The sequence below is a fragment of the Primulina eburnea genome, chromosome 7, assembly GCF_022965805.1.
Source record: "Primulina eburnea isolate SZY01 chromosome 7, ASM2296580v1, whole genome shotgun sequence".
In the NCBI taxonomy this organism is placed as follows: Eukaryota; Viridiplantae; Streptophyta; class Magnoliopsida; order Lamiales; family Gesneriaceae; genus Primulina; species Primulina eburnea.
The window spans coordinates 10,530,990-10,553,504 of NC_133107.1; the positions used below are offsets into that span (position 1 = coordinate 10,530,990).

Consider the following 22,515-nt stretch of genomic DNA (forward strand, 5'->3'; position numbering starts at 1 on the left):
TATATCGAATTTTTTTTCGGTATCATTATGGTATTGGTGTGAATTTTTTCCATAGAAAAATTTCGGAATGTCGGTATCGGTACTGATATGAATTTTTTGATATCGATATTTTTGCCACGGTATACCGAAAATCCACCCCTAAATTTGCATCCCTTTTCGCAATACTACAACATATCTATCACTATATAATAAAGGCAATGGTGTCATACCAATTACCTTGGTCTCTTTCTATGTCAGGTCTCTTTTTCAATGTTAATCCTACAGTATAGAGCTATCTTATTTTAAATAGAACACATTAAATATCGTTCTTTTATAGTTTGGTATGTCACCAGTGACTATACTAAAGTATACCAGATTATAAAAATTATCTGTCATATATTATTAAACAAAAAACATAGAAGTTTATTATATTAGTCTCATATATTCATGACACACGCAACGTGTGTGCCTCGGTGGCTAGTATATTTGAAGTTTAGGGATCAAAATCGTTAAGTTAAATGTGAAAGTATATGGAGCAAAATTAGGTTTAGCGAGCTTTTTGAGCCGACTTAAAAACTATTTGATTTATATTCGAACTTATCGATTTCGAGTCGAACTTGAACATGTTCAAATTTTTTTTGAGTTGAACTCGATCCCAAATTATTTTGTTCTGTAGTTCGCGATTTGCTCACGAGTCTTAATATTTTATTAATATAAAATAATTATATATTAAATAAAAAAATTTCGAGTCTTTGAAGTACTTAAATTTTAGTAAGAGTTCAAACAGCTCGCGAAATGTTTGAATCTTTCGAGCCGAACTTAAACTCAAGCTTTAATTCGAATCAATTTTGAATTTTCAAATTTTTGTCAAATTCGACGCAATTCCATTCTTTACTGCCAAAGTAAAATACCTTATTCCCAATAGAGCAAACCAACATAAAGTCCAACACATTTCAGTCAAGCCCAAAGCCCATTTCTTGGATCATCGTCACCTTATCCACTATCAGAACTTTTCTCAAGCACCATGACTTCTCCCCCTTCAACTGAATAATAAAGAACCATCTTCTCTCTTTATCTTCGTGAATTTGTGAAGAGCGAGCAGAAGATGTTATCCATGTCTGTTCCATCAAGTATAAAAGGCACTCTAATCTGCCAACCATCCATTGTTTCCAAGAATCCCACTTCGGCGCCATTGAAATCCTCGTGTTTTGTGAAGCCAAAAGCTATTTCTTTGCATTCTTCGGCGTATATTGACCTCAGAGCCAGACCCTTTAGAGGATTCCAAAGGCTGCATGCTGCTGCGGACACCGCAGAGTTAGCTCCAGCTGAAACAGTTGCTGATGTTTCAGACCCGGAGCTTGGTCAAGAATCTGAGGTGGGCCATTTCCATTTTCAAGTACAAATCATTTTTTTTGTTGGTTTTTATCTTTCTTTTTTTCTTTACTCTTTATATGGGCATTTGATTGCATTTAGCTGAAGTAGTTTTCATATTCATCGAGTTGCCTGGTATTTACTATTTAGCTTGACATGATAAATTAGATCGACGGGCGCAAAGTTTGAGTTTTAAAATTGAACTATGTTTTAACTCTTCTATTACATTTGGGTTGTTGCTGGCACACTAGCTTCTTATCTGGATAGGGTTATTGCCACTGGTGTGGTGCGTATGTTTCAGTCTTCAGATACATAATTACCATACCATCTTACCAAAATTGTCAAGTTAATATAGAATAGGGATGAAGATATTTTGGAATTATTTATCGGGCGGACGACAGTTTCCGCTTTTCATTCTTTACTTCGTCGTCCTTTGACATAGAATTAGACACAAATTAATGGATTCCTGCTTATGCAGAAGCCAAGAGAAGACATGAAATCATTGGCGAAACCGAGGCTCGTATTGAAATTCATTTGGATGGAAAAGAACATCGGGCTTGCCCTGGATCAGAAGATACCAGGTCATGGAAATGTTCCTTTGAGTCCATACTTTTTTTGGCCTAGAAAAGATGCATGGGAAGAGCTTAGAGCCACACTGGAGAGTAAGCCCTGGATATCACAGAAGAAAATGATCATCCTTCTCAATCAGGCTACGGATGTTATCAATCTCTGGCAGCAGAGTGGTGGCAATCTATCTTAAATTTGCATCGATTGCCATAGTTTTTGTATTTAATCTTTTGACATTTATACCTAAGGTTGGATTTGAGTTTCTTGATTTCATGTTCATTGTCTACTTATTTAAATTCTGCAACTTGAGCTGCTAGTTCAATATAATCGTGCATCTTGCGCGTAAAAAACAGAAATCTAATGCTGATTTATATTTTCAACTGTGAAAAATGTAATATTACATTGTAAAATGTAAAATACCCAGCTATAGCCTATATCTCATCATCAGGGCTTAAAAAAAGACAATAGGCAGTCAGCCCAATAAAGGGAACGAATCTAAGAAAATTTACCACACCGTCCTTATCTTCTTGAATATTCTGCAAGTTCTCACCTATCAACCATGGCTGAAAAATTGAATATAGGCAAATGTCCCAAATGAAGGCATAAGCAAGCCGCTCTGTCCCGAGATATTCAAGAAGAAACTCCCATCTTTGTGCTAAATCACCGAAATTGCCGTCTCCGCGCCCATAAACTGCCCACAGAATCGAAACCGAACAAACAAGCCCACCAAGAAGTCCCACAACTGGTGCGCCGTTTGTCATGATCAAACCTAGCTGAGAGTTCTTTACAGGAGTGTTGTTTCCATCAACCTTATTCAGACGGATAGCCATGTAAGGAAGTAAGAATGCTACATTGGAGAAAAACAACGAAACTCAAATCCCAATCGCGAAAATATTACAAAGAACTGTAACAACAATCATCACCATCATTCAAAGGATACTCATTCTCACACCTCAAGTAAAATTATTAATTTCAAAACATACTATTTGTAAGGAACATTTGGAATCCCCAAAGAACATCAAGCGATCCCTTGTATTTTCCTCTGTTCTTATCTGTGTATAGCAGAGGGGCGAACATGAACGTCCACCCGATGACAAAGTTGAATAACCCTTCAGACATCTGGAAAACAAAAGACATCAAGAATCTGAAATTACACAAGAAACCAAGCAGACATGAGATGCAAGCAGTAAAACTTACCGGATGAAGCACTGGTGCATCGATAAGATGAATACCAACTACTCTGCCGAAAGTTCCAATCAACAAATGATCAAACATTATACAATATAGACTTAAACATTAAAATATGCATCTTCAGTATAATTTGCAGTGTTCATTGATTAAGATATGTTTACAATTAGGCAGTTCTTGATTTCTCTCTAAGATAGTGTACTTGTAGCAGTCTTGCAGAGTAGAGTAGCATTACCACGGTTCAGCAATGGCAGAATAAAGAAGAAATTAACACTAAGGCCTATGAGAGAACTGATTGTTTCCGAACTGATGGCCCAGATGGGATCCCCCTGCATGGTACAAGCAAATTGGAACTCAAATACTCAATCAAAAGCAAGAATTCTCATCCATATCACCTTTAAATCAATTTAAAGATATTCAACATATGCATGGTTCGATCATTATGGCCATTTAGCAATAAATTCCGTTTCGGCGAATCATGGATATATGTTATTACGGTACTTACAGGAGCGTAGGGAAGTAAGAAGAGCCAAATGATATAGACACCCTCAGCAACCCACAGAACCGCTTGAAGTATTTTCCGTACATTATCATCCAATTCTGATACTGAACCCCCGCCGCCGCTGTTGTTGGAGGCTGCAGGGAAGAAGTTCCGGCGAACACCATTCGTCAGCCGATCAGAACCATTGGTGGCAATGGATGGATTTGATCTATTCATATTGCTCGCGGAGACGATGTGTTCTCTTCGTTCGGGAATCCGAAACTGGGGTCTGAAACCGGGAGTGTAGTTATTCAACGGCATGAACGAAGTGAAATTCAGAACGGGAGTAGAATTGGAGCTCCACGGTATCAGAGTAGATGGTGGCATCTCCGTAATCTCTCCGCCGGCAAGGGCGGTGATTTTGGTGAATTATCGCCGGAGGTAGTCCTCAGGTCACGGAGTAACGGGTGGCGAAGCGGCAGATTTGGTGGCTAGCTGCGCGGATGACAACGTGGCATGCCCTTGTTCGTTTAAACTACCCAGTTTCTCTCCTGTAGGATTTTCTACAATTTCAACTAAAGTCGGGTGCTTGCTTACGCGATTTAATTGAATTTTCATAAATTGAATTTGAAAAGCTAAAATATGTGGGATTCTTCGAGAGGCATGTGATGTAGTGATTTTTTTCCTGTCGGGAAATCAACGTTTCCATCTCAATTGTAATAATATACGTGGGATTCGATTCTTCTCCAAGAAACTTGAAACCCAACCATTGAATCCATCCTTCAAAATCATTAATAATTTGACTCAAAACTTAAACGAAAGTATATCCGAAGTTAAAATCTTTACGCCTTAAGAACGAGTCTTGATCTTCCAGATCTACATACTTTTTTCTTTGAGACAATCATTCAGTTTATTTTCAGAACTATTTTCTATATTAAGGATAGAGGATAGGGAACATAATAATGCTCGATCTGAAGATCATGACTCATATATATAGATATTGTCTATCATTATCTTATGATATTTATGTTTTAGCTCATCATAAAAACAGAAAATTTTATTTTCGCCTCTACACATTAAAGACTCAGAACTTATTAGATACATTAAAACTCAATAACTCGAAACATTAGTTTATCACTTTATTTTGAGTTTAACTTAATCGATAACCCATAAAATATAATTATTCATATATAGGCTCATATAAATAAAATTGATCAAATAATCTCACTTGGGTAATGTGTGTAATCTTATACTTATGTTTGTGATAACAATCTTATGAGCTCAAAAATGTTGCCATTTTGAAATGTATCTATAACCAGTCTGGTCTATCCATCACATCAACATAGGAACAAAGCAGTCTTTGATACACCTAAAGTAACTAGACCCATCAATGATCACATATGCCAACACAACTGTATGATATGAATTATGAAGTTGACATATAACATGAAATTTTATGCAATGTGATCATAACATGCATATTTCAAACTGGTCCTCCCTAAATTTTATTAATATCAAACTTTAAACCATAATCAAAACTAGTTACTATGCACATGCGATGCGTGTGTACAAATTTTTTTTTATCATTATCGATGAACTAAAGTGTAATTTGACAATTTATGGAGTGATTAAATTGATATTTGAATTGTTGAAATAAAATAAAAATAAAAATGTGTGTTGAAATTTAAAAAACAAAAATGTAATATTAGTATTATATAAGGGTAAAATAGGAAGGAAAAATTGGTGTCATTTTAGGTAGTTACTATCATGTGCTCAAACTTAATATAATAGTATAGATATGATATAAATTAAAATTTATTTCTATAGAAATTTTTTTACATAACCATAAACCAAATTACTGAGCATGTCTATAAAAAATTTAAAACTACAAACTTCTTTTGAAACCAAATATATTTAATTGACCAAATACCCATACAAATGTTGTGCACAAAAACCTTTTGGGTGATAGTCCCTTAATAATTAAATCCCCAATTACGGAGTTTGTACCGAAGTGATTTATAGATAACTATCCACTCTCATATGTTCCTTTAACAACCCGAAACTTAATTGGAAGTAAAATAACAAGCTATAAAATATATTGTCGTGATAAAAGAGGTTATAATAAATAACCTTTTATCACTATTTCATGAGACAACATCTTCAGCTAGCAAATCAATATTTTCTAGCTTACTTTTGACATCCCATAAAATCAGAGTTAGTATACCAAATGGTCTCAAACTGGTCTAGCCTCTTATATATGAGCATGTAATATTTTGTTCTCTGTAAATATCATGAGAGTCGTTTGACTGCTTTCCAATACTTTGCGCCTGAATTACCTAGATAACTGGGGTCTGAAACCTGGAGTGTAGTTATATGAGCATAGATTTGATCTATTTATATTGCTCGCGGAGACGATGTGTTCTCTTCGCTCGGGAATCCGAAACTGGGGTCTGAAACCGGGAGTGTAGTTATTCAACGGCATGAACGAAGTGAAATTCAGAACGGGAGTAGAATTGGAGCTCCACGGTATCAGAGTAGATGGTGGCATCTCCGTAATCTCTCCGCCGGCAAGGGCGGTGATTTTGGTGAATTATCGCCGGAGGTAGTCCTCAGGTCACGGAGTAACGGGTGGCGAAGCGGAAGATTTGGTGGCTAGCTGCGGGGATGACAACGTGGCATGCCCTTGTTCGTTTAAACTAAGCAGTTTCTCTCCTGTAGGATTTTCTACAATTTCACATAAAGTCGGGGGTACGCTTACGCGATTTAATAGCATTTTCATAAATTCGAAAATGAAAAGCTAAAATTTTCTTAAACTTGATAACATTGAAACCCAACCATTGAATCCATACTTCAAAATCATTAATAATTTGACTCAAAACTTAAACGAAAACATATCCGAAGTTACAATTTTTACGTCTTTAGAACAAGTCTTGATCTTCCAGATCTACACACTCTTTTCTTTGAGAGAATCATTCAGTTTTTCTTCAAAGTTATTTTCTATATTCAGGGTAGAGAATGAGGAACGTGATAACGCTCGATCTGAAGACCATGACCCATATATAGATTGAAACGTCTGCCCTTTATATTGCTTTAAAAGTACTAGAATTTTTTTTATAACACTCAATACACATTTTCCCATGAAAATATTTTTATAAAATATTTTACCCCTTAAAATAAAATACCAACCATCTAGTATTTTGAAAATCAAGTGCAATAGTCATAAAATGAAACCATCAACTGTTTTACCAAAATTAAAAAAAGCAATAAGTTTCAAAAGTATAGCACATACTAAACCTCTCAAAAATCCCCCACAAAGTATAAATAAATAGTCTTAAAAATCTTTAACATAAATCATGAGTCATAATCATAATGCGTAAAAAGTAGAACCGCTGGTCCTCGGGTTGTGTGCGCCATCAGTACAGTCAAATCATCCATCAAGACCTCCCCCAACCTCACCTGCATCCATCACACCTAGTGAGTCTAAAGACTCAACACACCATAATCTTAATAACAAATAATACGTAATACAGTCAACATATAACAGTGAAAAATACTTGTACTTAAAATATCGTTTTCATGAAGATGAATAAACTTCAAACATGACCATTTTCATAAATATTTCATGATGCATAAACTTTAAATAGAAACATTTTCATAATGATGCATCAACTTTAAGCATAAACATTTTCATGACATGCATTACATAAACCTTAATCTTTTTCCTTTTTCCTTAACATGACATAACATAAAACCTTTTTCATGATCATAAACATTTTTCCTTTTCCTTTGTTGAATTCAGATCGTTAATTGTGACTTTCCTGACATGACATGAACATGAAAAATCGATGGATCCATCTACATGAAATCGCAATACTGGGCGGCAGGGGACACCAGCAACACACTCACCGGTCAATTGGGCCCTGGCCTATCCTGATCGAATAGAAATAAGATCGTCGGGATTCCCTCGGGGACCTTTTCCCATAAATAAGTTCCCTCTGGGGCCTTTTCTCTTCACGATATTCTCATTCTTACCGTTACTACAAAACCATTACCACATAACCGTTACCACATATTAGTAATGATGAAAATACGATCGTCGGGCTCCTACTAGGACCATCACCCTCACGATATCTCCAAAATTATCGAATTAGTCACAATTACTTCACTTCCTTCAACGTTTATATTCTCCTCACTTTATGAAATCAAACATAACATTTTCGTTTTTGAATTCAAGCATGCAACATGTCTTTTAAATGTCTTCCTTAAATCATAAAAATTCCTTAGACATTTAAAAATCATAATTTAACCATGAACATTTCATAAACATTTAAAAATAATCATAATATCATAAAAACACCATTTAGGGCACTGCCATGACCTCTACAATTTTTTTAGGTGTAAAAGACCGTTTTACCCCTGGACGCGACTTTTTACGTTTTTGACTTTTTTCTTGATTTCTTGACTCTAACATGTCCCAATAATTATTTAAGCTTACATGAATTTTTTCATATTTTTATTTGGCTTAAAACTAGCCGTTTCAATTAATTTGTTAATTAGCGTTTCGTGCGACGATTAAATCTCGAATAAATCCAAAACTTGTTATTTTGATCCCAAATTTTAAACATAGCATTTTTATGATTTATTCTACCATTCCAAGTCATGAGCCAACCCAGTGGACCCATGGATATATTTTTAGCCTTTTAATTTTCGTTTTTGACCCTTAATCGAACGCACCGAGCCATCTCCTAATTTACTCGAGCCACGCTCGAGCCACCTTGAGCCAAAACCTAGCCAACCCATCTAGCTACCCTACTGACCAAGCCCAAGCCCTTGACCAGCCCCTTAAATCCCGAAACAGCCTACTGTCTGAGACCCTTTGTTCGTGTGTGTGAGTTCTAGGTGTACTAGGACTCTTCTCCTTCTAGGAACCTTACCAACCCCTAACCATCTACCAGCACTGACCCTCACTGAGCCTAGCCCACACTAAGACCTAGCCTAGACCAGCCCGCACCCTAAGCCAGCGCGCAAAGCCGCAGCAAGCCCCCTGCCCTTAACGTACAGCAGCATGCGGGAGTTGCACATCTAGTGTACTCCACGTTTTTGCTGTCAGGGCCCCAACCACCGAGCGCCCCCCCCCCCCCCCCCCCCCACCCTTGAACCAGCCCATCAAGCACTCTCCTAGGACCCTAACCACTTGACCTAACCCAGCCCAGCGCCCCCAGGCCGAGCCCTCTCTTTCCTGCACAAGCTGCCACCTGCGCTCCCCTTGCTGTAACTCTCGGGTGGGAGTCCTAGCTTGCTAGGACTCCTCCCCAGCCCCTGGTCTCGAGTCCTAGCATGGCTAGGACTCTTCTCTTGACCCCTCACGCACCCTAGCCAAGCCCTGGTCCCAACCAAAACCAATTCCATTAGCAAGACTCTTACAACCAAGCCCAACTCCTCCATAACAGTAGAAGGTACCAGCTTGTTTTCTAGCATGAATTCAGTGTTTTGTGTGTGTTATTAGGACCTTAAAACTTGTGAAAAACGCCATTGATGGATACCCTAGTCATGGCAGCCCCTTAACACATATTAAACAAGTTTTTTGGATGAAAACACAAGCCTTAAAAATTACTTGTGATGCAAATCCGAAAATAATACATGATGCAAAAAACACAATTAAATAAATACTATGGTATGATGAATGAGTAAAAAGAGAATTATGGCGTGCCTTTGCATTATATACGCACGAAAAACCGTTGACGACGAAGAACGAGACGCAACCTTTGGCTTGTTTTCTTAAGCACCCTTCGAAAAAACCCTTGAATGTGATATGTAGGTGTGCCGTGTGTGTAGAGTGGTTGGGAGAGAATTTCAGAATAATGGGAGAGGGAGGCGTGAGTTTTTCTTTCAAAAAGTAGGGTTTTTTTTTTTAATTCAATACTTTAAATACTAATTAATTAGCATCAAGGCTTTTAGACCTATCAAGCCTCTAAATTAAGCCCAATAGTTTTAATCAGAATTTAATAAAATATCAACAAGGTTTTTTTTTGATTAATTAAATTTGTGAATTTATTATACGAGTTGCCAAAAAGCTCGCATTTTTGTTGAAAAACTAACACCGATAAAATTTATGTCCCGGCGTATAAAATCACCTCAGAACCCCCTTATTTTCAAAAATAATAAAAAGCATCACCCTTATTTTAAATAATGAAAATCAATTAACCAATAAAAACATTTTCTATTTTTCAGCCCTCAGTCTCCGTTACTCGATCGCAACTCGAATAACCTTTAAAAATACATTTTTATGCAACAATGTAGAAAAATATATTTTAAACATGTAAATATGCACAACATAATTAATCATGCAATTAAAATATTTAATTAAAATACAGGATAATTTAATAATTCAAATGCATGTGGTTCGCGTGGACCTTTAAATTTTCGGGGCGTTACAATCTTCACCCCTTAAAAATTCATGTATATATAAATAATTTTTTTTTAAACCAAGCTTGCAACATGTCTTTTAGCATTAACATTTCATCTTAAAATTCCATAAACATTTAAACTTAATATTTCAACATTCATTACAGCACTCATGGCGCTGTCAGGACGTCTAACATTTTTAAGATGTAAAATGACTATTTTTCCCTTGAAACCCTAACTTTCTCAATTTATCCTTAGACCTTAAAATGACGACCCAAATTCATATAAACTTAACACCTTAAAATACACATAAATATTTAGACGTAAACTTACGCACCTCGACTAATTTTTCGATTCGTTTTTAAAACTTATACGTACATCCTGATTTTAACTCGAATTGACTAGAAACTTAACAAAACTTGAATCATAACTAGGGGTGTCAATCGGGTCGGGTGGATCGGGTCGGGTGGATCGTGAATTTTTTTTTTTATTTTTTCAACCCAAATCCGAAGCAACCCAAAAACCCCTAACCCGAACACGAACCCGCCTAACCTGACTCAACCCGTCTAATCCGAATTTTATTTATTTTTTTAAAAAAATATTAAAAATTTCGAAAAAATAAAAATAATAATTATATTTTAATTTAAACACATAATAAAAAATTTTCCGATTTAAATTTGAAAGTTTAATTGTAGAAAATTAAAGTATATTTACTAAATCAAATAAACAATTGTTCAAAAAATAAAAAAATACAAAATAAATATTAAATGATGAAAATTTATCATATAAATATACAATAAATTTTGTTCAAACATACAATATATAAAAATATAAGTAATATTTTCAAAAATTCGGGTCAACCCGCGACCCAACCCCACCTAACCCGAAACCCGTCTAACCTAGTACTAACCCGAAACCACCCAACCCCAACCACCTGATTTTTTTCGTGTTGGGTCGTGTCGGGTTGACGGGTCGTGTTGCATTTTGACACCCCTAATCATAGCTTATTAACACCTAACCATACCTTATACGATCCAAATCAAGCAAATTAAGACCATTGAACAAGCTTAGGAAGCTGCTGGAAAATTCTGTCATTCGAACCAAGCCCTAGTTTGCACCAACTCTTAGTCCCTTTGATTCCGGCCCTTAACCACCATGTCCAAACCCTATCTGACCATCCTAGGACCATGACCATCCCCTGGAGACCCTACTGGACTGAGCTTGAGAAGCCTAGAACCCACAGCCACTTAACCCCTGACCCTTAAGCCATACGCGACCTAAGCTTCTCGTCTCCGCCCTAGGCTTCGCACCAGAAATCCCTTGAGCCACCTAGGACCATTAATAGACCCTAATAGGACCCATTATCATGCCCTTACAGTAGCTAAGTGACTTGTTCTTCGTAGGGCAAAAAACGCAAGCCTTATCCCATGAAAACCCCATTTTTCGTTTAGCATGGCACCCTATCACGTCCAGCCCTCAAACATGCGCCTAAGAACCTTAAACATGTTAAAAAATGTCTCTTATAGTAATCCTACCATGTCAGCCTCTTTGTGCATCATAAGCAATAGTGTTAAAAGATGAAAACTCTAGTTTTATCATGTATAATAAAAATAAAAGAAGTGTATCATGTTTTCATGTAATCATGTATCAAAATGCATAATATGGTGTGAAGGATGAGTGAAGAAAGATTAAGGCGTGCCTTTGAGTATTTCATGCATGAAAAAAAACTTGCGATACGAGCGACATCGGTGGAGAGATAGGGAAAGAAGCTTGCTGAATTTTCTTCAAACCTTGCTTGAATTCCTCTTGAAATCTTGTGGGGTGTGTGTGTCTGTGTTATGTGCAGATGGAAGAGTCCTTGTGTTTTTAGGGTGAGGGGCATGAGTTTGTGTGTGTGTAGGTTAGGGTTTGTTAGCTTTATTTTCATAAAATTACATGGTGCAAGTTTGGGCCCATTAACCTAGTATAATATGCTCATTAGGCCCATTAGATAATATTTAAAATATCTTGTTTAGGTTGCTTTTCAAAAATAATAACCGAGCCTTCAAAAAGTCCCTATTTTCATCAAAGATTGATTACCGGTATAAAATACGACTTAACGCTTACAAACACCTCAAAATACATCATTTTCGAAAATACTCCTTAAAATATACCATATATTAAACAATTAAATATTTATTTAATAATATTTTTTCCTTATATGGTTCTCTGTTTCCGTTCCTCGGTCGCGTCTCGAATCAAATTTAAAATACATTTTTATGTGTTCTACACATATTTTAAACATGTAAACATGCCTACCACATTTAATTAATGCAATTAAAATAAATTGATTAAAATACATAAAAAATTTGATAACTTGCATGCATGTGGTTCACGTGGACCTTCAAATTTTTGGGATGTTACCGTCATAGCTCATTTCTGATTGCACTCATCGGATCATAGTAAAAATGTCTAGTAGCATCGTCCTATTATCCTTAGGTATCACTGATAGTGCCTGTAAAAACCTTTAGTCATTGTTAGCATACAATATAGTTGAAACTTCTACTACTCGCTTTTCTTTAAATATATTAGAATTTTTTTTCTCTCTACCCTTCTATTCAGCCAAAATATAGTATATATATATAGAAATATACTTTTGCACGATTTAAAATAAACCAACTAACCTATTATTTGAAAATCCAAAAGAACGTATGCAAAACATAAAATAATAAATCGTAAACCAAAACCTAAAACTTATATTTTTTAAAATAAAGCATATACTTTTAATCAAATAGTTTTTCATGAACATGCATCACTTTTAATCTATTTTCCTTTTATCATATCTTTTTTCCTTTCATCATATATGTATACGTTTCACTTTTTATTGAATTCTGATCGTTAATTTTGACTTTCATCTCAGTTGTAGGTCGATGGATCTATTTACGTATAACCATGGTACCAAGCGGCGAGGATATCAGCGACACTCTCACCCGTCAACTGAGTATTGACCTTACATATCATTATATCATCGTATTAGTCATAATCAAGTAACTTCCTTCAACCTTTCATCATGTTAATCATTTATAAAAATCCATGCACATATATCAATTTTTTTTTAAATCAAGCATCCAGCACATCTTTTAGCGTTATCATTTTTCATCATAAAATTCCATAAACCTTCAAATAAATATTTTAACATTCATTACAGCATTCAGGGCACTGTCAGGACGTCTAACATTTTTCAGGTGTAAAATGACCGTTTTGCCCCTAAAACTCTAACTTCCCAATTTACTCTCGGACCTTAAAACGACGACCCGAATCCATCCAAACTTAACATTACACCTTAGAATACACCCATAAAAATTTCTTAGACGTAAAATTAATCTCATCGACTAATTTTCCAATTCGTTTTAAAACTTAAACTTACGTTTTGGTTTTAACCTGAATCGACTCGAAACTTAGCCGAACTTTACCAAAATTGAACCATAGCTTATTAACACCTAACTATGCCCTATGCAAGCCAAATCAAGCCATTTAAATCCCTCAGAAAGGCATGGGATGCCTACGGAATTTTCTGCATAATTTGATCAAACCCTAGCTTAATTTACCATGGGTTCCTTCAAGCCTAGACCCTAACCATTATGTCCAGACCATAACCAACCCTCCTAGGACCATGACTGACCCCTAGAGACCCTGCTTGACTGAGCTTGAGGAATCTAGAACCCGCAACCCTCAACCCGTCATTCTACAAGCTTGCGTGCGTCCCAAAGATCATGGCTCTAGCCCTTCCATTGTACCAGCCGCCCTTTGGTACATCTAGGGCCATGAATAGTCCTTATTAGGATCCTTGGACGTGACCCTACGGCAGCACATGGCCTGCTCCTCCCTATCCCTCAAAACCAAAACCCTAGTCCCATAAAAATCAAATTTCCGTTCAGCATGTTGCCCTATCTTGTCCAATCCTTAAACATGCATCTATGGACCCTTGAAATTGTGGAAAAACTTCCCTTCCCATAGCCCTATCATGGCAGCCACTTTGTGCATCATAAACATGAATTTAGAAATATAAAAACTCAAGTTTTGTTCATGTTTTGTCATAAAAACGAAAATAAAAAAAAGTGAATCATGTTTTCATGCACACATGTATTACACATATAATATGATATGAACGATGAGTGAAGGAAGATTAAGATGTGCTTTTACATATTTCACGCACGAAAAACAACTTGCGATGAGATGAACGTTGGCGGACAGAAGACCTTGCTGAATTCCCTCAAATTTCACGTGTTTTGCTCTAAAAAAACATGTGTGTGTGCGTGCGCTCTTGATGGAGGAGAAAAAACTAGGACTCTTGATTGATGTAGGCGTGAGTTTTAAGTGTGTAGGTTAGGCTTTTGGGGCCTTGTTTTTAAATAAAACACTTGGTACAAGTTTAAGCGCAACCACCTTATTATAATAGGCTCATTAGACCCATTAGATAGTAGCTAAAACATTTTGTTTAGAAAAGTTATCGAAAATATTAGCCGAGTTCCAAAAAGTTTCTATTTTCGTCAAAAATCGATTAATACGACTTGACGTAAAAACAACTCAAAAGTTGTCATTTTAGAAAATAACACATTAAATATATCATATATTAAATAATTTAAAATAATCATTTAATATAAATATTTTTCCTTTTATGGTTCCCAATCTCTATTCCTCGATAATGTCTCGTGTAACCTTTAAAAAACACTTTTATGCATCCTAGTATAAAACCATATTTTAGACATGTAAACATGCCTACCACATTCAATAAATGTAATTAAAATAATTTAATTAGGCATTTTTCATTTTTCCTAGATTTGCCTGCAGTTGGATTATGTTATCGTATTTTGGACTTTACAATGGTCCCATCAACACATATATCCCGATTTAATCTGCAATCATTGGTATATCAAAAGTTGCATATGTATCTGCTAACGATGCGATTAATCTTAAAGTATTAATAGCGACATGATATGCGCAATTAGGAAAATACCTTTCCCTAAAGAACATTTCTTGCTCTAACCAGAGACTCGTTGTGCTATTAACTAATCAGATCACACAGTATATCTTTACCCGTAAATTTCCGACTACAATGCATTTGCTCTTACGTATTTCGAAATTACACCCAACCTCGCTACTTGATTACCCTTAATGGAGTTGGTAAACAAATCAAAGTGCATGCTAGTACGTGTTCGGGTCAAAGGACTAATGGTGTTGTTGGAACATTTCATGTTCGCAATCTCGATTTTGACAAAACTTGCTATTTTGTTTCTAATAATTTACCTTAGTGTAGAAGAAGCTGGAACTTATCAGGCTTCGAACTGATCAGTTAAACGAGGTAAAACTGAAGCTATCAAGAAGCAAACTGAAAGTGCCAACTGACTGATCAAACTGAATCAGTCCAACTGATGTATCAAGAACAGTTCCACTAATTGTTCAGTTGTTATGTGATTCAGGAGAAGAACTTCAGAAGCTCGGCCAGCTGATGAAGAGCTCAACTGATGATAAGCCCAACTGATCAGTTCAACTGAATCAGTGAAACCAGTTCAGCTGACGAGCCAACTGATTTCACCAAACCAGTTTAACTGACCAATTCAGAGCATTAGTTAGGAATGCAGAACTCGACAAGCTTATTCAATGGATTCCAGCTACACAAAAGATACAAAAGCATCTGTATGATCAAAAGTACAATAATGGACGTTGCAACAAAGATTAAAGCCGAGAGATTCCTGGAGGCATGTAAGAAAATTCAAGACACATATACCAAGGAACGCATTCAAGCTGCAACGATCACATGTGATGAGTCTTGAAGTACGGTCTCTATGCCTCTATGAATACAAGCTCAAGACCATCAGCAAGGATACAAATATACAAGAGTGTGTGAAGATAAAAAAAAAAGCAGGCTTATTTACTTATCAGCTTTCAAGAAGCAATCATCCTAGAGGGAATACTCAGTCATATCAGCTTAGTTTAGAAGCAATCATCCCAGAGGGAATACTCAGTCATATCTGCCGTTATTAGCTTAGTTTAGAAGCTTACTTCCCTCAGTTCTCTCTCTCTCACACACACACACACCACCACTCAAATACAGTCTTGCACAAGCTATAACGGCAGACTATTCTACTCGACAAGTGAGATTCACTTGGACAGTCCGAGGGAGGGTTGTTCAGTGTTTCATTATATGATCACCCATCTATATGAATGAACATCTCCATTTCCTTGTCAATGAAACATGACGTTTACATCACATATACTAGTCTTGAGTTCAAGAGACCTTTATCCTAGTTTAGGCGGCTGATTCCACTAGGAACATGTTTAGAATATACGGTACATTTCCTAATGAGTTTCATGATCTTACATTGAGAGGCATGCCTCATGATATTGTTTGTATATTCAAGAACTCTATCTATGTAGCTTGTATGAGTATACAAATAAAATATAATGTCATAATTGAATGAAATCCTAAAATAATATTAAAATAAAGATTGTTTTACATTAGAGTAAATAAAAGTCAAACCCACAAGTTGGCTTGTTGGGCTCATACTCTAACAAAAATGTATGATTGCGAATGTACATATTTATACCGCAACCATCAATTCTTTGTTTCGTAATGGTACCATTGTCAATTTAATTTTTTCTTGTGATTTTTTTATGAATCGGCGCGCAACTTCGTGAATAAATAGATTGCTCTCTATTTCTATAAATTTCTCCATCTTCTATTTTAGCATATTCATGCATTTTTTTTCTTCATATGTAGTTTCATCTAGTTTATATTGGATTACATCATGTAATTTATGTTATATCAGGTTTTGTATTCTATTTAGTATCAATGCATTAACTTGAATTGTTTTGCACTTTTAGTCATTCTTAATTAACGAACAGATATAATGCCAAATGATTGTAAAAATATGTGTATTCCTTGCACGTCGTCATATTCATTTTCTTCTAAAAATGAAGTGTTCGCATTGTCTGAGAGAAGCTAGCCATACATCGAATCAAGTACCAGATTTTCACAGCCAAAACGTGAAAAATTGTCATAAAGGCTGCAATCTGTGTTGGTACTTTGTATTGATAAATGTCAGAGTTCAAGCAAAGTGCGCGAAAGACGAATAAGATTTTGACATCCATTACAAAAAAAAATTCTACTTAGCAACAGAATAAGATGAATAAGATTTTGACATTCACTATAAAAAAAAATTCTACTTAGCGATGATATTCCGTCGCTAAGACCGTCGCTAATCAACTTAGCAAAGGCTTTAGCGATAGAAATTATGACCGTCGCTAAAGTCACCGTCGCAAACATATTGCGACGGTTTCTGACAACCCGTCACTAATTACCGATGGTTTTGAGTAGATAAACCGTCGCTAAATTAACGACGATTTTGACATAAACCGTCGGCAATTTAGCGATGGAATATGACCAAAACTGTCGTTGATCAGCGACGGTTTTGGTCTATTCCGTCTCTATTTAGCGACAGTTGTTTTCATATTCCGTCGCTAATTGTTTCTTTTTATAATTTCTTAAAAAAAATTATTTTTATAATTATTTGTAAATTTTTTTAAATAATCTCCTCAACTCATCTAAATTAATAATTTTCAAATTTATAAATGATGTATGAAATCTTGCGATAATAAGCAAACAATAAAATCGCTTAAGAGAGAAAATTATATTACAGATGTGAAGAGGTGTGGAGAAAATGGACTGAAACGGTCAATTTATCGACAATGTGCGACGGTTTTTTGAAAAACTGTCGTCCATAGCGATAGTTTAAATACACCGTCACTAGGTTGTTGAAAAACCGTCGCTAACACCTGATTTTTTTGTAGTGATCCTTATCTGCACACAAAAAAAAAAAAAGAGGATTAAACCAAAACCTCTTTAAAATGCTATGCAAAACAACAAACTACAAAATAGCAGTGTATCAATACTCAAAATTGCAACAATTCTTCTTAATACTTCCATACAATTCAAAATATGGCACACATTTTAGAACCTCGAACGATGACACAGAAGTGCCATAAAAATCAAAATTGTTAGAGAGAAGACGTCAAATTACACTTGCATAGTTTTTGATCATTTGACTAAAGATGAAATCCTAGATGGACACTATATATATTTGATTACATCGAACGGGCCTTCTTTGACTAAATAATAGTTTAAATCCATATCAAATGATAGATGCAGTCTAGCGCAATGTTGTGTACATTGTAACAATGATTTAATGCCATGGTCAGCCAAACCAGAACAAGCCATTCTCATGGAAATGTGATTGTTTTCAGGCAAAACAAGCAGAGGAAAATTTGATTAAGTTCAGATAAGGTGTCGATATTGTAACGTTCTGAAAATTTGAAGGTTCACGCGAACCACATGCATACAAGTTACTAAATTCCTTGTGTATTTCAATTAATTGTTTTAATTGCATAAATTAATTATGATGTGTATGTTGACATGTTTAAAATATATTTTTTTACATGGTTGCATTAAAATGTATTTTTAAAGGTTATTCGAGTTTATTAACCAAAATATTTTATTTAAGTACTAATGAGCCTAATTAACCTCCTTAACGGGCCTACGCCTTGTTAGTGGTTTATTAAATATTTAAAGCACAAAAAAACCCTACCCCATGCATCATACCTCACGCCCCCACACCCCATGTAAGGCCCGAGATTATATCATTTTAATCCGAGATTAGTTAATTTACGAATTTTGGAATGATGAATTAAATTCCACGATTTTTGTAATTAATTAGGATTAAAATTGAATTAAAAAGAGTTTGAGGACCAAATTGCAAATAGTGAAGACTTCAGGGGCTAAAGTGCAATTAGCACTTGAGTGACACTTGTCACACCATGCAATTGATATATAAATGGTTATTTTCCCTTGAAATCAGAAGCAAGAAACGAAAAAGGGATTTCCAGGAAAACTTCCGATTTCATTTGATCGTAGATTTATGATTTTGACAATTCCGTCCATCCGATTTTAAATCTGAACACGGTACCGAGCTCTTCTTGACACGAGCTTCAACTGGACGTAAGTTTTGCTACGTTTTGACATGCTTTGAAATTATGCTATTGTCAGAATTGAATAGGATTCATATATGATGTTCTTGATATGTTAGACATCGTAAAATCGAAGTCAGATTGAGAAACGGACTGATTATGGAATTGTTATGAATTTTTAGGGTATATTGATTTATACCAGACAGATTTGAATTGTGATTGGATTACAGATTGTATTGGATATGGGTTATGGATTGTAACTGTGATTTGAGGATTTTGTATTGACGGGAATATTGAAATTGTACCGTTATGCCGTTGATTTTGAATTAAATCAAGATTGATCAGATTGTTATTGATTTGAAAGGTATATTGACATGAGACTATTGATATTGTCATTGCCAGACAGACTGTGAATTCTGGACTCCGACTGAGCCAGAAACCGACGAAAGAAAGGTATAAGTCAATGTGGTATTGGGAGATCGACTTGAGTCGGTTTAGACTTGAGTTTCCCTAAATCACATACTTTACTTTATTGTTGCATTGATTTGATTGATGTACTTGTTCTCTTGAATTATAGATAACAGGTAGTAGATGAGTAATCTTGTGACAGAAGTTCCTGATAGTAGTGGGATCGCCACGGGAACATTGCACGATGTCACAAGATAGTATATAAATCTTGGGACGGAAGTGCCTGATAGTGGCGGGATCGCCACGGGCACATTGCACGATGTCTCAAGATAAGGATATTAGCGATAGAGCTACAGTCCATGACGGTTAGGTCAGGACACCGGATGTTGGTTATATCGAGTAATAGGATTGGAATTCTTCTATTACGGAATTCGATATAGGAACACCATATTTGGTTATATCGAGTAATAGGAACATAGTTCCTTCTATTACGGAATTCGATATAGGAACACCACATTTGGAAACCGGGATCCCTAGACTAGGATTGAGTCTAGTCTGAATTGCAAAATTGTAATTATGTTTCAGATTTCGATACATATTACTGTTACCTGATTACATGCTTTATATTTGTTTATATGATTGCATGTCTCGTTGATTTAAACTGGGATTTATTCTCACCGGAGTTATCCGGATGTTGTCTTGTCTGTATGTGTACATGACAACAGGTGGGACATGATCAGGGTCCAGGAGATGAGGAGAGATCGTGATTAGAGTGGAGGCTCCGGACTTGGATTGTATACAGGGGTTAAACACTTGATAGTAGTTGTTGAACCTTAGTTTGTACTGATTTGTAGACGGTACAGGACTTGTACTTTATTATATACTGATATGTATATTAGCTTGATTTCACTACGTTCCGCATTTTAAAAAAAAAATTTTAGACCCTGTTTTATAATTGATTATTTAGTCCCAATGATGATTAAGAATTTGATTAGCGTCCGGGTCCCCACACCCCATCAATTTACAAACACTTTTTTCTCAATATGCAACAAACGCATACACGCACAAGGTTGAAGGGAAAAGCATCAAGTTTGCTAGAGTTTTTTTCAAGCCGTCGTTCCATGTCATCGTTCTTCAATCATCAATGTTTATTCGTGCGTAAAATATATAGAGACACGAGGCACGTCATATTCTTTCCTTTAATCATCTATCACACCATATTATTTATTTACTTGTGTTTTGCATGAAAATCAAGTGGCATCATATTATATTTTCGTATATGCTTCATAAGTGATTTTTAAGGCTTTTGGGTTTTCATCCAAAAACATGTTTTATATGTACCTAAAGGGGCTGTCATGAATTAGGATGATATGGGTCATGTTTTACACGAGTTTAAGGGATTAGAACACACACAAACATGCTGCACATGCACATGGACAAGCTAGAAACCGTAGGAAACAAGAGAAGAAGGAACCGTGGGTCATGTTTGTTTGTACAAGTCAAGGAACTCGATAGCTTTGCATGGGGCCTTGAGGCTTAGCCAGGGCTGGCTGGGGCTCGAGGAAGGTCAGGGGCGAGCGCCTGGTAGGGTCATAGGGGGCTAGGGCTCGCGCTAAGTGGGCTGGAAGAGTCCTTTTGTGAAGGGACTTTTCACGCGCAGGTTTCAGGGGGTGGCTGAGAGTTCTAGGGGCTGTGGCTCGGTTTTGGGCAAGCTAGGTAGGTCCATCAGGGCCTAGGGTGATGGGCAGGGGTCGGGCCAGGGGCTGGAATGGCTTGGGTAATTGCTGGCTCGAACAAAACGTGAGAAGCGTGGGGTACTCCAAGACGCGCAACTTGTGTCTTCTGAATTAAGGTGCTTAATGCTTGGGTTCCAGGGTAAGGGCTGGTCTGTGTAGGGTTTGGGCGTGGTCCAGGGATTTCTAGGGTCGGGTGGGCTTGGTGGTTAAGGATTGGTAGAGTCCTAAGGCAACTAAATCTCCCGCACGCACAAAAAGGGTCAAGAGCAAGTGGGATTTTCGAGGGTTTAAGGGGCTGGTCAGTGGCTTGGGCTTAGTCATTAGGTTCCTCAACAAGTTGGCTCGGGTTTGGCTTGAAGTGGCTCGACCATGGCTCGAGTATTTTGGGAGTTGGCTCGGTGTGTTCGAATATGTGTCAAAAACTAAAATAATAATATTATAATTGGAACCATGGGTCGACGGGTATGGTTAATGGCTCACAAGGATAGAATAAATAATAAAAATGCTATGTTTAAAATTGGGGATCAAAATATGGAGTTTTGGATTTATTCGGGATTTAAACGCATAACGAAATGTTAATTAAAGAATTAATTGAAACGCCTAGATTAAGCTTAATAAAATTATATATAAGCTCAAATAATTATTAAAAGTCTAAGTTTATAATTTGGGAATTTTATAATAAAATTTGGTTTAATTCGGGATTAAAACGCATTAATATGTTATATTTAAAAACTAATTTAAAAGTCCTCGATTTAAGCTAAATAAAAATATGAGAAAATTCATGCAAGATTCAATAATTATTTGGGACATGCTACAGTCAATGAAATTAAGAAAATGTCAAACACTTGAAATTTTATGTCTAGGGGCGAAACAGTAGTTTTACATCCAAAAATTAGTAAACGTCCTGAATGCTGTTTTATATGCTACTATGATTATTTTAAATTTTTCTGGAAGTTTATGATGTTAAAATGTTTATTTTTATGGATTTTTATGATATTAAAATATTTATTTTAAATATTTATGATTTAATATGTTAAAATATCTATTTCAAAATGTTTATGGATTTTTATATGTTAATATGTTATTTTAAATATTTATGATTTATTATGTCAAAATGTTATTTTAAATCTTTATGATTTAATATGTTAAAAATGTTGATTTTAAATGGTTACTGATTTTTATGATTTCAAATGTTAAAATGTTTATGGAATTTTATGATAAAAATGATAACGTTAAAAGATATGTTGCGTGCTTGTTTTTAAAAGAAAAATGATATTAAATGCATGATTTTTATAAAGTGATGAAAATGTGAAACATTGGAGGAGGTGAAGTAATTGTGATTATTATGATGATATGTTGATATGAATGGAGATGTCA

At 35.7% G+C, this 22,515-nt stretch overlaps 2 protein-coding genes across 2 annotated transcripts; one reads left to right on the forward strand and one right to left on the reverse strand.

The window, feature by feature from the left end:
* The first annotated feature begins 943 nt into the window (after positions 1-943).
* LOC140837219 (small ribosomal subunit protein cS23-like) lies at positions 944-2,190 on the forward strand. The gene is made up of 2 exons (XM_073203297.1): positions 944-1,354; positions 1,829-2,190. Exons 1-2 carry the CDS (start codon positions 1,085-1,087, stop codon positions 2,108-2,110), a joined length of 552 nt encoding a protein of 183 aa, XP_073059398.1. The 5' UTR covers positions 944-1,084; the 3' UTR covers positions 2,111-2,190.
* A 74-nt stretch (positions 2,191-2,264) lies between these two features.
* LOC140837217 (uncharacterized) lies at positions 2,265-4,147 on the reverse strand. Its single transcript, XM_073203296.1, has 5 exons — positions 3,611-4,147; positions 3,341-3,434; positions 3,115-3,152; positions 2,901-3,036; positions 2,265-2,764 (listed from the first exon to the last, which is right to left on the reverse strand). The coding sequence occupies exons 1-5, from the start codon at positions 3,971-3,973 to the stop codon at positions 2,349-2,351; spliced, it is 1,047 nt and encodes a 348-aa protein (XP_073059397.1). The 5' UTR covers positions 3,974-4,147; the 3' UTR covers positions 2,265-2,348.
* Positions 4,148-22,515: the final 18,368 nt, after the last annotated feature.

Bases quoted from the DNA above. Each gene is read 5' to 3' on its own strand.
- LOC140837219 (XM_073203297.1), top strand. From the start codon at position 1,085: ATGTTATCCATGTCTGTTCCATCAAGTATAAAAGGCACTCTAATCTGC. The intron at 1,355-1,828 runs GTGGGCCATTTC...CTGCTTATGCAG, and splicing joins AGCTTGGTCAAGAATCTGAG to AAGCCAAGAGAAGACATGAA.
- LOC140837217 (XM_073203296.1), bottom strand. From the start codon at position 3,973: ATGCCACCATCTACTCTGATACCGTGGAGCTCCAATTCTACTCCCGTT. The intron at 3,435-3,610 runs GTAAGTACCGTA...TGTACCATGCAG, and splicing joins TCTTACTTCCCTACGCTCCT to GGGGATCCCATCTGGGCCAT. The intron at 3,153-3,340 runs GTAATGCTACTC...TCGGCAGAGTAG, and splicing joins TCTGCCATTGCTGAACCGTG to TTGGTATTCATCTTATCGAT.